The sequence below is a fragment of the Thalassophryne amazonica genome, chromosome 8 (genome assembly GCF_902500255.1).
Source record: "Thalassophryne amazonica chromosome 8, fThaAma1.1, whole genome shotgun sequence".
Taxonomy (NCBI): domain Eukaryota; kingdom Metazoa; phylum Chordata; class Actinopteri; order Batrachoidiformes; family Batrachoididae; genus Thalassophryne; species Thalassophryne amazonica.
This window is the reverse complement of record NC_047110.1, coordinates 30,583,363-30,599,820: the sequence shown is the minus strand read 5'-3', so window position 1 is coordinate 30,599,820 and position 16,458 is coordinate 30,583,363. Positions and strand designations below refer to the sequence as shown.

The 16,458-nt window shown below is 41.9% G+C and overlaps 1 protein-coding gene across 1 annotated transcript in view; it reads left to right on the top strand.

The window, feature by feature from the left end:
- The window catches only part of scamp2 (secretory carrier membrane protein 2), a 58,512-nt gene that overhangs the window by 12,833 nt on the left and 29,221 nt on the right, over positions 1–16,458 (top strand). Inside the window, exon 4 of the mRNA XM_034175932.1 lies at positions 346–457. Coding sequence (XP_034031823.1) covers positions 346–457 — 112 coding nt within the window. The remainder of the gene's footprint in view (positions 1–345; positions 458–16,458) is intronic.

Genomic DNA, 16,458 nt, shown 5'->3' with positions numbered 1-16,458 from the left:
TGAACTAATACACTGTGAATATTATTTGATTAAAACATTCTACTTTATTATTTATTTTTTGATCTTTTATTTATGTTTTGTCATAATGTTTTACCAGTTGCATCTGCCAAATGTGAGAAAATATCCATATTTAATGGGGAAAAAAATTAAGGTAAACATGCTTTAAAACATAGGGTAAATTCACCAAAACGGGCAAAAATATAAATTGATGTTGCAAAATAGATTTAATATAAAATTCTAAACACTTTATGGGCTCTATAAAATGTTGTTGTAGTCTGTGTTTGTCCCCTGTTGTGTTGCTTGTCCTGTGTGCTTTGTGAGTAAAATGTTTGTGAATTTATTTAGGCGACTGCAGCTGCAGCTCAGGCCAATCTGCTTAGACAGCAGGAGGAGTTGGAGAGAAAAGCTGCTGAGCTGGACCGCAGAGAGCAGCAGCTCCAGAGCAGAGCACCCACAGGTCAGTGAAGAAAGACCTCTTCTCGGAGGTTCTGAGGGAACCGCTCCAGGATTAACCGAAGCGTAAATAAAAAGGGTGCAGACTGGAACAACAAGACCAATATGAAGTCACTGTGTGGTAATTACATGCTGATGGACTGCAGCGCTGTGCATATAATTACATTAATTAGAGCGTCTACACCCAGCCAGCAAGCTGTTTCCCTACATTTTTATAATGTGGCAAAGTAACTAACATTTCATGTTCAATCAACATTATTATATCCTGGTGCGTCCTACAAGAGAGCCAACACTGTAAAGTGACCTCTGGCCTAAAATGTACTTTAATCTAGCAAATCAGTGTTGGTACCATAGACTGTCTATATGCGTGGACAAAATCTGCATGACATCACTCTCAGGTTTTACTAAGAACAGGTGATTAGGAAGCCCATGTTGGGGCGTTGCCATGTTGACAGCAGCAGCACAGTGACCTCATTAATGCACAAAGGGGCGGAGCATGGGTGGCTCCATGTGTGACAAAAGAAGTCCGAACACGCCCCCGTCTCCGAGTCCGAACCACCTAAACTGACAGGCTAACCTCAAGTCAGGTGTTCATTAAATTTCTGTTTTTGAGGAGTGTGCAGTTCTTCTAACAATTTTGGTGTGGACATTAAAAGTCATGAATTGCTTATTTTCTCAATAATCATGCATTAATGAGGCTTAATGGATCAGGCTACCGATAGCTGATAAAAGTGCTAATACCGTTAGCATGCAACATTAAATAAGATGAGTTTCATTCAGCACGAATATTGCAGCAAGGACATATAGATGATCTGTTCAGATGTTACTCCACACAACAAGCCATATTATTCCAGGTGTTTGTAATAAAATTCTCCAAATGGCAGACACACAGTTCACAACAGCAGCAGCATTGAGTGACGATGAGTTAAAGACACTATGAAAGGCAGAGACACTTGGCTGAGCTGCTGTTGTTCAAAGCATGCATGCCCCAGATTTTACAGAACTTTATAGTTTAAAACATCTTAAGTCTCTGGAATCGTCTGACAAACATCCGCGTAAAAGTCATATGACCAAATTATGCAGTCTTCCCATCTAAATCACCAGACTCTGAGTCAGCGTCTGAATGTGTGTTGAAAGTGCCAAATTCAAACTACACTCAACAAAAATATAAACGCAACACTGTGCACTAATCAGCATCTTGGTATGGCACACCTGTGAGGTGGGATGGATTATCTCAGCAAAGGAGAAGTGCTCACTATCACAGATTTAGACTGGTTTGAGAACAATATTTGAGGGAAACGGTGATATTGTGTATGTGGAAAAAGTTTTAGATCTTTGAGTTCATCTTGTACAAAATGGGAGCAAAACCAAAAGTGTTGCATTTATATTTTTGTTGAGTGTACATATCAGTTTTTAAATTGTATTTATAGGCTTAGTATAACTTGAATAATGAATAATAAGGACGTGCAGCTTTTCCCGAATCGTTTTGTAATTTTTGGTGTGCATATTTGCTGAAATGTGCACCAAACAGGAGTCTGACTTTTTTGTTGAGTGGTGGAAAATTAGACGACCTAACCCTAAACCAGTCAAAAACACTAATGCCCAGGATCACTCTATGTGGGGGTTAGTGGGATGTTGGATTAAAATACAGTCACTACCTCCAGGTGGTCAACAGGAGGAGTGACAGTCCTTTGGGTGAGGGCTGTGTATATTTTGTCTTGTTTTGGACAGTAATTGTTTTTTGAATGGTGCAAATAATTTGTGTGGCATCTTATTGGTTTTTTTTAAATAGATGTATAAAAAAATGCCTGAAGCATTTCCTGTTCCAGGAATTGTTTTTTGAATGGCGCAAATAATTTGTGTGGTATCTTGTTTTGTAAAAGAGGTACAAAAACACTTGAAGCATTTCTTGCATTTTAATGTAAATAGTTGTATATAACTTTGTTTGCTCCATTTTATATTTCCATTCTAAATTATAAAAATGGTTTGTTAAATATGTTTGTGTTTTTCACAGTTAAAAAATAGATTTTATGTTTTTGTGTGAATTTAGGTTCACTGTCTTAATACAGTAGGTCAGTGAAAGAAAAACTGTAAAGTCACACTGGTGAGGTTGTGTTGAAAAAATGACACCAATCAAGGCAAAGTAAACAGTTTTTTAAGGTAAATTATGAAGGTACAACTAAAAGTAGTTAAAAATTGTAAATTATACCCTGAACTCCAGAGGGTTAAAGTACAAAGTTAGAAAAAAAAAAAATCACCACAGTGCAGTTGTTATGGAGGAGGAAACTCTTTTTTTGTATAAGGCTGTAAACATGTTTATTTCTGGTCTAAAATTAGACATTTTAACATGGTCTCCTATGGGAACGCACTCTCTTTTGGAGCTGCAACTTTTGTATTTCCAGTCGGGCTTCATTTGACATCATCAAAGTTTACTGCTTAATGTGGACACAGTTTTTTGGCCTGTCAGTCTGAAACGTGGCGTTGTTTTTTTTTTTTGGTCATTATACGTACACGTATATTTGAACTGCTGGCAGTATCAACAAGAATTCAGCATCATAACTTTAAAGAATAAGATAAATAACTCCTGAATCAGGATCTCATTCATTAAATGTGACAGTTTGTTTTTTGACAGCAAACTGCTGGAAAGTTTCATAAAGTTTTTTTTTTTTTTTTTGGACAATTCTCCTCACAGTCAGTGACATAAATGAGAACAAAGCAAAACATTGGTAAGTTATTAAACTACCACTAACAAACTGATTAAACGACCCAGTACCTATTTGCATATTTCAGTTTGACTTCACAATTGCATACATTAGTGCCGGTTGACATGCATGCATGGGTGCAAACGTGCACAGGAATCCTAGGCACTTGTTGGTTACTTTGCATGTTTATTTTAGTACTGAATGAGTTAATCATTAGAGCAAATGTGTCCATTTGCTGAAGAGGTAAATATTATATCTCAAATACAAATAGTTTCTCACTTTTTCCTGTTTCAGGTCTTTGAGGTTAAAATATTTGGAGGTTGTCTGTCAACTTTGCATTTTTAAGACCACACTCCCGAGCGTCGTAACTTGTGGACAAAATATTATTAGTTTTGACATTTTAGTAAACATAATGAGTGGCTCATTTAAAAAAAAAAAAAAAAAAAATTGTTATGGAATGTAAAACTATGTGCACTGGTGTGACAAACTTGAACTTTCAAAACAAGACTCAGGAAGTAACCTTAAGATGTAGCTGCAGGCAAATCTTTGTGAATATTAAACATCCTCACCTTCAGCTGACATTACATTGAAACAACAGACTGTACAACAGCTTTCATCCACAGGTTACACTGAGTTTTGGATTTGCCATTTTCTGTTTTATCTGTAGAAACTGCAGCAAAAACAAATAATTTTTTAACTTTTTTTTCTCTTCCTTTGTTATCACCAAAAATTCTAATTGCAAGAAAAGCCATTCTAGTGACAAATGTGCAGATACTTCTGTCTGTTCGGTGTCTGTCTTTGGTCTCTCTCAAGGCAGCAGTTTGTTACAACAGCATGTCGTTGTGCAGCTGTCTGAAAACTGCCATGGATTCATTCAGTAAATGTTCACATGCCAAGTCTGTTTATGGATATTTCAGACTGAAAACTCTTGCAGTGTGGCTTCAGTGTAAGAAAAATACTGCTGAACACAGAACAGTTGATGACCTCAGGGGAATTTGAGGACTTCAAATGCTGCAGCAATCTTAACAAATATTTTGAATGAGCAACAGTTTGTCATGAAATAAAATGGATAGATAAAATTTTCACAAAGCATGTGTAAGAAAACAAACGAGGCTCCATTTTTAGTCCACTTTAATGTTGAAATTATTCTACTGTTAACATGTTAAAATAGTTGTATTGTGATTTTTTTTTTTTTAATCTAATTGATCTTTGTCAGTATTTTGTGTATTAAGGGTATACTTTTTAAAATTAGTATTTAAAACTTTCAGAGTGTCAGTATCAGACAGAATATTAAGATACTCAAAGAACTGATCAAATTTGGTGCTCAAAATCTTAAACAAGAGACATCTCTAATTCAAACAAGCTTGTGTGAAGACCCCTTCTCACACAGTGCGAATGTTTGAACAAATACAGCGAAATGGCGTGAAACAATTCGAATTTGTGCACCACGAAACGCCGCGCCGATGGGCAGGTGTGCACGATCCCTGTGTGACAGCTCGTGCATGCGACGGTGTACTTCGAGCAGGAACAGTGTGAGGTGCACCACATCGCGCCGCTTATGTTGAATTAAAAAATTAGTGGAACTATGCCCACCACTGAGTACACAGCTTAACTTTGAAATGACATCAAATAAAATAAACACTGAATATGTCTCAGACTTCATTTACAATAGTTATTAAGAAATACAAACTGTACGGTAAATCTGTCTGGAGTAGGCACTTGTCAATAACCGAGTGCCTGTGCAAGAAGGAGAGTAGTGAGGGAAGCCACCAAGATACCCAGACAACCCTGAAGATGTTGTAGGGTTCTGTGACTGTGAATGGAGAAAATGTCTCTATTCAGTGACTTGGAAATGTTCATGTATCCATCCCCCAACTTACCTGAAGAAAACTGTTTTGTAAAACTAATGATTTACTTCTGTTACACTAAAGGGTCCATTTACTTATGCAACACATCAGTTTGCCATTATTATTTTTGTTTCAATTATGTTGTTGCAGTGGTGGGCACAGTTTCGATAATCCGATAACAGTTAATGTTTTCATTATTGGATTATCTTTTTAGATAACTTTAAAAACCATTATCGGACTAATTATCTTCAGATAAATTTTTGTCCGATAACTTTTAGACCGATAATGTAGTAAGGCAAACATTTTTAAAATTTAAAATCAGTTGAGCACCTACCTGTTAAGTTTCCTAACAGATGTATAGTTCCACCCTCTGCAAACAGAAGAGAGCTGCTTCCAGGAGAAACCGCTCTATCCTCTGAAGGCAAAGGAGAACTGGTCACAAAAAAAACAAAATTCCTTTAACACCATACCGTTACGTGGGCAATATCACCCAAGTCATCCAGAGGCATACATTTTTAACTTGTAGTTCAAATTTTAACCAAACTACTTTTGGACAAGTTATTTAAAATTACTGTCATGTCTGAAGTTTTATAAAGTGAAAATTTCAGATATATGTTTTAGTTTTAAAGTAATGTGCTAATTTTTAAGGTTTTAGTGAGCACATGCTGTGCCCAGCAGTGCATTATGGGTAGGATAGGGTAATCTCAGTACGTTCACGACAGGACAAATGCATTTCAGACACTCTGTTCAGGCTCCACGGACAACAGCATTAAATTCTAGTGCCTAAAACTCTCGTGACTATATTCTCTGGGTTTATAGACGTTGTTATTGTATTTGCGTGTTAAATTCCACGCATCTTAAATGTAGCAGACACAGATTATCTGGAATTTTGTTTTGGCAAGTTTTCAAGGCCTCTACTGGCCAGTATTGTTCATGGCAGTATTCATCCTGAAGCTGAGCAGACACTGTATGATATTTTTAATCACTGTACTTGGTTTCAGTTCAAACTGTACAACAGAACCGCACGGTGTAAAAGTTCAGAGCGCCCAATTTATGTTCTTACACACATTGTACGTTCAAAAACCACACGTCGAACTTGTGTTTCCAGAAGCAAAATGTAAGCTTTTCTTTTCTAACTTAATTTACAAAAACCCTCGATGGGAAACATCAAAGTTTAAAAACAAAACAACAACAAAAAAAAACATTACAAGACAGGTCTGCGGTGTTTGCACATGCACAGTGCGAGCGGTTGGATGCTTGTAGCTCTTCAGCAGCAGGATACCCTCACGACGTCCAGCCAGAATAAAATCAAACAAGTTTGATTTTATTTTGACCATACGATCGGCGATCAGGAGGTGGTCATGAAATGTTAAACGCCGCTTGTTACTCCATGTACACTACACGATGCAGGACGCGCGATTAACCTGAAACTCGGTCCAAAAAATACTCACACGAATGAAAAATCATCTGAAAAACGGCCAAAACTTGCACAGTGTAAAGCCAACATTTATGTGTCAAGACAATATTGAGTGCACGTTTTACAACATCATAAAACGTGCGCACATTCTCTCCACATGCAAAACATTTTGTGATGACACTTCCAGGGCTCTGTAAAAATGCCTGTTTTTACAAATACAAAATGGAATATTTTACAAAAGCACATTTATCTGTAAACACCAACACACGTCACATTAACGTGTTGGTTTAAATAATGAGTGACTGAACCAATCAGTGTTTAGCAGAGGCAGTTTCACCCAGAATCCTTTGTGATCTGTCTGTTTGTTACAAAACCTCAGAATTAGTGCATTATTCAACATTAAAAGATATATGTTATATTTTAACATTGTACAAATGACAGAATTGACATTAATGGAGTTATTCTATCAGTATTCACACCAAACCATAAGTCAGCATGACTTTATTTTCCAAGACCTCCGCCTGACCAGAGCGTTGTGATTGGTAGAGAGCTGGCTTTGTGGCTGCTCTCAGCTTGCTTCTGTGCTGGAAGCTGTGTAGTAAACAAGAGCTTCCAGCAGTTCAGACATAGAAGTGCAGGCTCATTGTTTGGGTCTGTTGTCGCTTTTGATGCTTCCAAAAGTGAGCGTGGTGTTTGTCGTGGTTCGTCTTTAGTCTTCTCGGGATGTCGTCTTTTAGATAACACAAACTAATTGCAAGTGATATGCTAGAAAAGGACACAACACTTTAGAATAATTCAGCCTTAAGCAAGATAAAATGCACAGAGTTTTTAAGTTTATGTAAGCCTTCGACACAGAGCTTAGACAAACTGAGTCCTCTAGAGAGACTGAATATGTGACGACCGCGCTCATCTATTTATTGGAGACCCGCGGGCATCGCTCCTCCTTCGACTTTTTTATTTATTTCATTCCCAAGACATGGTTTTCTATTGGAAGCGTCCTCTAGTGAACCCTAAGCAGGTGTTAGGCCATTATTTCAATGTGACAAACGCTCCCATTAAAACGTGAAGGATTTACAACTGATTTTTTTAAAAGACCTTCGGCCACAGGTGCAGCTGGCCTGAGGCCCCCTGCACGTGGCCTGCGGGCTCACGGCCACAGGTGCAGCTGGCCTGAGGCCCCCTGCACGTGGCCTGCGGGAAAGCACCTAAAAGGCCTTGGAAAGCCCCTGACAGACCGAATGACTAATAGAGCCCTTTTTTTGGGGTTGAACACCTGCTAGTTCAGCCAGAGGACATACAGTTCAGATCAGGACACTTGATAGTTCATCACAGTTCAAATAAGGACCTAAAAATTCTTCTACAGTCCCTCCTCTGGGACTCGAAAGAGTCCCATTACATCAACTATACTCTTGGGTTGTTTACTGACAAGACATCTTCATTTGTGCATTGCAATAATAAAAAAAGAAAAACACATCACTCGACTTACTGATAACTCTGGTGCGGATATGAATATAAGTGATACTTCACACGGTAAATATATTTAAGTGTAAGTGCAGGTGAACCTACATACTAAGGCACAAGGTGATCAATTAGCTGGATTATATAAACGCAAGGTGACATTCAAATATTGAGTTTTGGTGTAATTCAAGGCAAGTTACATCAACCTCTTAATCATGGCAAAGTAAAGGCCTTACATTGACATTAGTGCAACCAATCATCTTCTGGCGTCTATTGTCTCACTCAACCAGAGGCTCCAACCCATTATACTTGGTTCTACATATTATTTTGTTAAAGCGTCACACATTTATTTTTTTTAAATGCATCAAATAACCCCTACGTTACCACTATTTAGTCAATCAATCAAGAAACTATTCTAAGGTTGCGCAGCTATATCTAGTTAAATGATAACCACAATAAATGGTTTCCCTTCATGTCCGTCCTTAAGTCATTTGCCTTAGTCAATCATATAATGGTTTTCATTATAGGCCATTTCTCAACATTTTCCACTTTGTTTTTCTTCTTTTTCAGCTTGTTTTCTAATGCCCTTTTTGGCCAGACGCCAAATTTAGGCGATGCATGTCTCTTAAGGCATGCTATAATTTAAGAAAAAGGGGTCCCTATGGTGCATCTTTACTACTAAATCTCCAAACACGCCGTGTAAGGGTCCCCTTTTTATAACTTTGCAATGTGATATCTATGTGTATGCATTTAGCTTTATCTGTGTTACGCAGATGATGGTAAGGACAGACATTTACTCGACCTTCGTTACTAACATATATCCTTCTTTGTTTTTTTATTTACACTCAGATTTCTGAAACCAGTCCGTAATTCAAACTCAAGAACCAAGGGCATCGTCCGTTTTCAGTGCCATTACGTCAGTCCGCGCTCCTCAGCATTTACTCAGCATCTGAAGTTTTGGGAGAAGTTGGGGAATATGGGGAGGTTGGCCTTTCAGGGGTAGTGGGGGAAGGATCAGGAATTCTGGCTTTCAGACAGTCGCGCAGTTCTCTGATGGATCTTTCCAGCTCCTTGTGCTACTTGGCCAGGTTGTACAGGGCCCCCAGAGAATTCTTGCCCACATTCAGGGTGGTGGTGGCCAGCCCTAGATGTTCCCTCTCCATATGCTCCATCATGCTGGCTAGCATGTCCATACTAGACTGAAGACCACACAGTTGAGTATGGAGGCCCTCCTGAGCACAAGTGATGTTGGCATTGTCACGGTGTATCCTTAACAGGTATGCAGCTGTCTGACTCAGTTGTGGCATGAGTTCCTCAAATAGTCATGGGGAATGTGATTTGTGAGGGGCAGGAGCTGCTCCAAGGTTTTTGGAGCAGACTCTTGTGGAAGACAAAGCTCTCGAACCAAGATTGCCATGTCCTGTGGGGTGACCATGACCAGATTAAGGTTGTGCAGTCCAGGGGACAGGAAGTTCAAGGGGGAAGGCATTTCGTGTGTGTGGGGAGTATTGTTGATGTCGCTCGGGCAAGTGGTTGGGACACTCTGGGCATTTAGCAGCCTGTACAAAGCTCCCCTCTGTCCTGGTGGGTGAGTTCGGCTAAGGTCCACCCCTGCTGATCCTCCTCCAGAGGCACTGGGCTGATCAGAATATCTCTCCTGCCTTGGGGGTGGAAAGCTGGGGACAGGTCCTAGCAGTGAATTGGGTCTAGGATGCACTCGGGCGGTTGCTGCATATGGCTAACCTTGGCTGCCTCCCCTGGAGGGTATCGTTGCCACTGGCACATGTGACTGTCTCCATGGCATCTGCGGAAGGGGTGTGTTCCTGAGTCCAAAGGGTCCTTCAGGTGATGGTGGAGTCCTCGGGCCAACTCTTGCTGCAGGCAGATTCTGTGAAGCCGTCATCGCCAGGTGCTGGAACGATGAAGATCCTTCTGTTGCCAACTGGTTTAGCTGCTGGATGGATGGCGGCTGTGGCGACCAGTCATGGCTCGACCGTCCCTCCAGTATATCCTCTTCTCCAAACAGTTCTGAGAGTCCAATCAGACTTGATAGAGGCAGATCAGGCATAGGTCCCTGATCAGGGGAGTCTGGTCTCTCAGCCATACTCCTGTGTCCTAGTAATATACATATACGTTCATTATTACAGCTCCATGTCATTCTTTCAGATATTGTCTATCCTATCCCTCATTTTTGTGGGTGCATGTGTGTGAATGTAAATGTGCGTGCATGTCTTCTTCCTCGTCTACAATATCACCAAGCACGGTCCATCCCAGTCCTCCCTATCTGGGGTATACGCCACAATATTAGGGAGCTGGGGGCTGTCGGGGAGGATAATTGGTATTTCATCCATTTCCATATATTCTGGTTCTCTGTCTGTTTCGTTTGTGCTTTCTTCCAGGGCTCGGATGGCTAACAGTGGGAGCTGTCCTACTGTGGATGAAATCAATTTATTGACCAGAAATTTTATCAAGGGAATACCACAACATATTACCAGCAAGACCGCCACCCCTGTTAGTGCCAAGACTACACCTATCTGGTATAACCAGTCTTTCCATGATATCCACCCTCTCCTTAGAGCCCCAAACAGTGAAAACAGTGGGCCAATATTCATTCCATTCCCTACAATGTATCCAGAATCGTCAGTTTCATTTCTCCCTCCTATGGAGTTACTTAACAGTTCCTGTTGCATCTCTTCAAGTGTGATTAAGAGCTCTGTCAAATTTCCGTCTTCCCCTGTACACATGGGAATAGCTGTGCAACATTCGGTGGCTTTGATCATAATACAAACTCCTTGTTCATCAGCCATCATCATCTCGATAGCTAATCTATTTTGCATTGTCATTAGCGAGGTGGCGTGCAGCTGTTCGGTTAAGGCTCCTACTGCTGCCAATGTCCAGTTCAGGTATCTTTGCTGATTATACCACAAGTAATTAATCCACTGCACCTCCTGGAACCTAGAACGGATTTTTGGAGTAACCCCGAACAGCGCCAATGCCCATCCCCATTTATCCGCGTCTTCATCTGCTTTAACTCTGCTACTGTCTATGGCTTGTAACTGTCGGGGTATCCCTTCTGGTATCCCGTTTCTTACTGTGACGTTGTAGTCTGTTTTAAGTGTCATTATTCCTCTTTTCTTACGAAGTTTCTGTGGCATGGGTTGTATTGAATTTGGCATTTCAATTACTGTTATAGCTCCTGTGAGCATCACAGGAGCACAAAGGCCTTTCCAATTAGGGGACAGCGATGACAGGAGTTTCCTTCTTTGTCCGCATATCCAAAAGATGTCAGCTAAGGGTACCGTTCCCTTAGCTAAATTTGGAGTAGATACCCATGAAGCATGGGTGAGATTCAGTCCAATTACAGACCCCCCTGTGGCCGGTACTATTTGTTCACACTGTATGCCTGCTGCTGGCAGGGTGTGACAGACAGTAATGTTCCATGCTGTTTTGGCCGGTTTGTATTCTTGCTGCTTTTGCATACACTGTATGTGGTGTTTTGGCTGGGTCGTCCCTACCTGCCAATCGCTTATGTATTGTGCTACTAAGCCTTTAGCTATACAGAATGGGTGTATCATCCCTTTCTCTATTTTAATCATAGGTGGAACGGTTCCTTCTGTACTTAGAGGCACTGGACAAAGTTTACTGTTGGCAGCATATTTTTCATCACCTACTGCCATTTTCATAACACATTGTGTATAGCATTCTGCTTGGTCTGAGTTATGTTGGGGGCTCCTATAACAGTTGTTGATATCAGGTAGGGGTTTAGCCTGAGGTATCACACCTTTCCGGTGACAGGCTATGCAAGGCTTTTCACTGATCTGCCTAGCCGAAAATTTCAACCATTGGTAAAATAAATTGGTCTTCAACCCTTGTGTGCGGGCTAGGTCTGTACTGGGATCCCATCTCCCTAAGTGACTGCTTGTTTCTAGGCTTCTAATTGTCCTCTTTTTCCTTGGTTTGATTTTTACCCATTTTGTGGCTTCATGTACTGTAACAGCTACGTCTTGCTTGGTTTCCCTGCATCCTCCTTTATCACAAATTACCTCTATGAGTGTTCCCTCCTCTTCACATTTGATGCTAGTAGCTTCGCCTAATATGTAATCCCCCAGCTTTCCCTGTATTCCTATGTTCTTGTAGGCTTTTGATTTAATGTATACCAAATTATATGTTTTTCCTGTGTTTAGAATGCCTTGTTTAGCTGCTATTGCGGCCATGGCCACGGCACAGTCCGTTGTACGTTTTGGATGTCTATTTTCTCCCATACTGACCACCAGTAGTATTGTCAATCCCTTGAATAATTCCTTAATCATTGCTCTGATGACTGTTGAGATGTGCTACTAGATGTGCTACTGAGTGAGCCGTCACTAGATGAGCTGTCACTAGGGATGTGTGGTGTATCTGTGCTTTGTCTGGGTTGTACTTCCTGTGGTTCTTCTGTCGGTAAATCTACTGAGTTGCTGTCCGAGTCTGGTGTCTCCTGTGGCCTGTCTATCTGTCGGTCTGTATCTCTGTCTGTCTGTTGGCCTGCGTCTCCAGTTGTTTCTGAGTCTGCATCTGAGTCTGTCGCTGCTCTATCTGGCAGGGATCCACTACTCTCTGAAGCTGTGCGTCGTCTTTGTTCAATCAGTCTCTGTGAGCGCCTTGGCCGGTGTTCGCCTGGCTGCAGGGAGGCGTGGCCTTCCCTCTGTGCTTCTTCTGGCTGCAGGGAGGCGTGGCCGTCCCTCGGTGCTGCTGTAGGGTCTCTGGCTTCTCTTGCTTCCCCCCTTGGCCCGGCGGCTCTGCCAAGGCGAGCTTGCCGAGGCCGCAGGGGCGCTGGGCCACCAACCCTACAGCAGTGGTTTAAATGAAACCAAGTGTCCTTACCGTCTACTTTGACTGCTGTACGTGAGGCAAGAATAACTTTAAAAGGACCTTCTTGGCGGGGCCTGTCCCACTTCTTTTTGAACACTTTGACGTAAACCAGATCACCAGGCTGGATGCTCTGATTTTCAAGTGGAATCTCTGCTTCTCTGTCTTCTGTAGCACCTTTGACCTGCAAAAAGATAGTTTTGTGTATTTGGGTTAACTGTCTCAGATAATTATGCCATTCGTCTTGTAGCTGCTCCAGCGATGGTCCTTCGTAGGGTCCTCTCAGGTATGGAATAGGCATCGGCCGACCTGTAAGAGCTTCAAATGGTGTCAAATGGGTTAGTCGGTTAGTTTGTGAGCGCATTGACAATAAAGCAAGCGGCAACGCATCCAGCCAGGTTAGTTTGCCATTGCTGTCTGCTATGATTTTTGCTAGTTTGTTCTTTAAAATGCCATTAGCCCGTTCCACCGCCCCATTTGATTGGGGGTGATAAACACACCCAAATTTCTGTTTGATACCCAATTGTTTGAATGTTTCTTGTGTAACCTTGGCTACAAAAGCCCTACCATTGTCAGATGAGATAGTATCTGGAATGCCAAATCTTGGAAAGACGTCTCGGCACAGGAATTTGGCTACCGTTTTATGGTCTTGATTTGCAGAGGCTACTGCCTCAATCCATCGGCTGAATCTGCATATCACTACCAAAACATATCTCATTCGTTTAACTCGGTTTTCAGCTCCCATGTCTATGAAATCCATCATAAGATGTCTGAATGGCCCATCAGGGACCGGAATGTGGGCTAAAGGGGCTGTGAATGATTTCCGGACATTGTACTGTGCACATACCTCACACTCATTCAACAAACGGTCCACTGTAGCTGCCATATATGGTGACCACCAGACAGCTTTTAGTTTGTTCATAATTTGGACTCGCGAACAATGATCGGGTCCGTGGGCCCAAATGATTGCATGTCGTAATAAATTGGTGGGTAACACAAAATGTCCATGACTACTGCACCACAGCTTGTCCACTGGCCCCTGACTACGTGTCTCAATAGCGCCTCGTTTAACCCACATTCGTTTTTCTTCTCCACTGGCCCTACTTTGAGCCACTATCAGTGCGTCAAGTGAAACCAGTGGGGCACAATCTTGGATGGTTAGCAGGGGAAACATATTTTCTCCTTGTGCTCCTTTGCGAGCTGCGTCATCTGCTAGGTTGTTACCTTGAGCTATGATGTTATTATTCTTTTGATGACCTGCACATTTAATGATGGCTACCTCAGACGGTAATTGGAGAGCTTGTAACAGTTGGGAAATCGCTTCTCCATGAGTGACAGGGGTGCCATCTGCTCTCAGGAATCCCCTTTGTTTCCAAATGTTTGCATGTACATGACATACACCATAAGCGTAGGCTGAGTCTGTGTAGATATTAACACGTTGATCTTTAGCTATCTGGCAAGCCATAGTTAAGGCTTTGATTTCTGCCAGTTGGGCTGAACAAGGCTGATCAATTCCTTGGGACTCCAGTAATTCAAAGGTTTCGCCATCCGTGTTTAGTTTAACTATCCCCATACCCGCACGCAATCCCGCGGCATCCCGAAAGCATGAGCCGTCCACGAACAGGGTTAGATCTGCATCTATGGCGTGATTATACAAATGTTCTCTGGCTCTCAAAAATTTCTCTGTCTCTGCCACACAGTTATGTGGAGTACCATCTAACGGTGTGGTCAATTTGGTGGCGGGATTCACCGTGTGACAACGTTGTATTGTTATTTCTGGAGCGGACAACACAACTTCATATCCAGTGCGTCTAGCTTATGTTAAGACAAAACGTTGACTGGTTAGCAGGGCATGTAACTGATGCGACGTGTACAACGTTACTGCATGTCCCATGATTATGGATGATGCTTTTTGAAATGCAAAGGCAGCTGCTGCTAGACCCTGATAGCATGGTGGCAATCCTGTTTCAATGTTGTCAAGCTTTGTAGTATAATAGGCCAATGGTTGTTTTCCTTCATTTGTTTCCTGCATTAGTACAGCACAAGCATAACCAGCTTTTTCAGTAACATACAAATGGAAAGGTTTCCCATAATCTGGGTTACCTAACGCGGGAGCAGATTGCATGTCTGTTTTTAGGGCCTCAAAAGCTCCCGTTGCCTCATCTGTCCAGACGAGGAGAGCTGCATTGCTTGTTTGCCCCACTGCTCTAATCATGGCACGCAAAGGTGCAGTTTTTATAGCATAATCACAAATCCACGGCCGACTGTACCCTGCCATCCCAAGGAATGAAAGCATCTGTCCCACTGTTTGGGGTTTGGGAGCCTTGATTATAGCCTCCACTTGGCTTGGGGCTATACATCGCGTGGTCCCACACAACTGTCTTCCCAAGTATTCTACTTGTCGTTTGCAGAACTGCAATTTGTCCTTACTTACTTTATGACCTCCATCTGCCAATGCATGCAATACAATTAATGAATCTTTTTCACACTGTTCTTGAGTCTCTGATGCAATAAGGAGATCATCCATATATTGCACCAATGTACTGGGTATGTCAAGGTGTTGTAAATCTTCAGCCAGGACTTTGTTAAAGATGGCTGGGGACAGGTTCAGTCCCTGAGGTAGCCGTGTATACGTTAGCTGTTGTCCCAGAAATGTGAATGCAAACAAATGTTGTGAGTCTGGGTGCACAGGCACACTGAAATAGGCTGAACACAGATCGATTACTGTGTACCATTTTGCTCCAGCAAGGATGCTTGATAGTATAGTATGCGGATCAGGTACTATAGGTGCATCCATTTCTATTATTGCATTGATAGGACGCAGATCATGTACCAGCCGATACTCTTTGGTATTGTTTTTAGGGATAGGATAGATAGGAGTATTGCATGGGCTTGCAGTTTTTATTAAAACTCCAGCTGCCATTAGTCCCTTAATTACTGGTTTTATGCCTTCAATAGCCTGAGGTTTTAATGGATACTGCCTTTGGTGAGGCAGTTTTGCTCCCGGTTTTACTTTTATTTTTACTGGTAAGGCTGTTTTTACTAGTCCTACATCCGTTTTGCTTTTGGACCACACCACTGGTGGTATTTGCTCTAACAATTTCTCTTGTTGGGCCGATAACACCATCTGTCCCTCTGGTCTAGGATTGAGCTCCACTTTTTGAGCTATAGCCTCATCATTTACTTTTAAATTAATTCGTATAAACTGCTGGTCTTTTGACAGACGTACTTGTGGACTTTCCATGTTTTGCCATTCTTCAACTTCTGAGGCTGTCTTTACCATTGGACCTAGGTCATGGGATTCGTACTTTTCTGAGACTAAAAGGGTCACATGAGGCGTGGCATTCGGCACTTGATACCATTGTTGTTCAGCTGAAGTTAGCTTGACAGAAGCTGCGGCCCCTTGGGGGCCTAAATAAATTTCTGCGGTGGTTATGTGAAACAGTCGTTGATTCATCAATACATCCCAGCAGCATGCATAGTCAGTTTGTTCTTGTTTGGCATCGAACATCAGGGTGACATGTAAAGGTAAACTAGGTGTATATACTGCTTCATAGTGTTGTTCTGCCCAGGGCTTCCATTTTTCCCATTCCAGTTGAAGATTTGAATTTTCTGGTTGTAACTTCAGCCAGTATACCATGGGTTGCACAGGTCGGACCTTGTTTTCCATGTCCATAAGCACCATAATGTTGGCGAGTGCTTCGTCAGGAAAGTGTATTTGCAGTCCTTGATG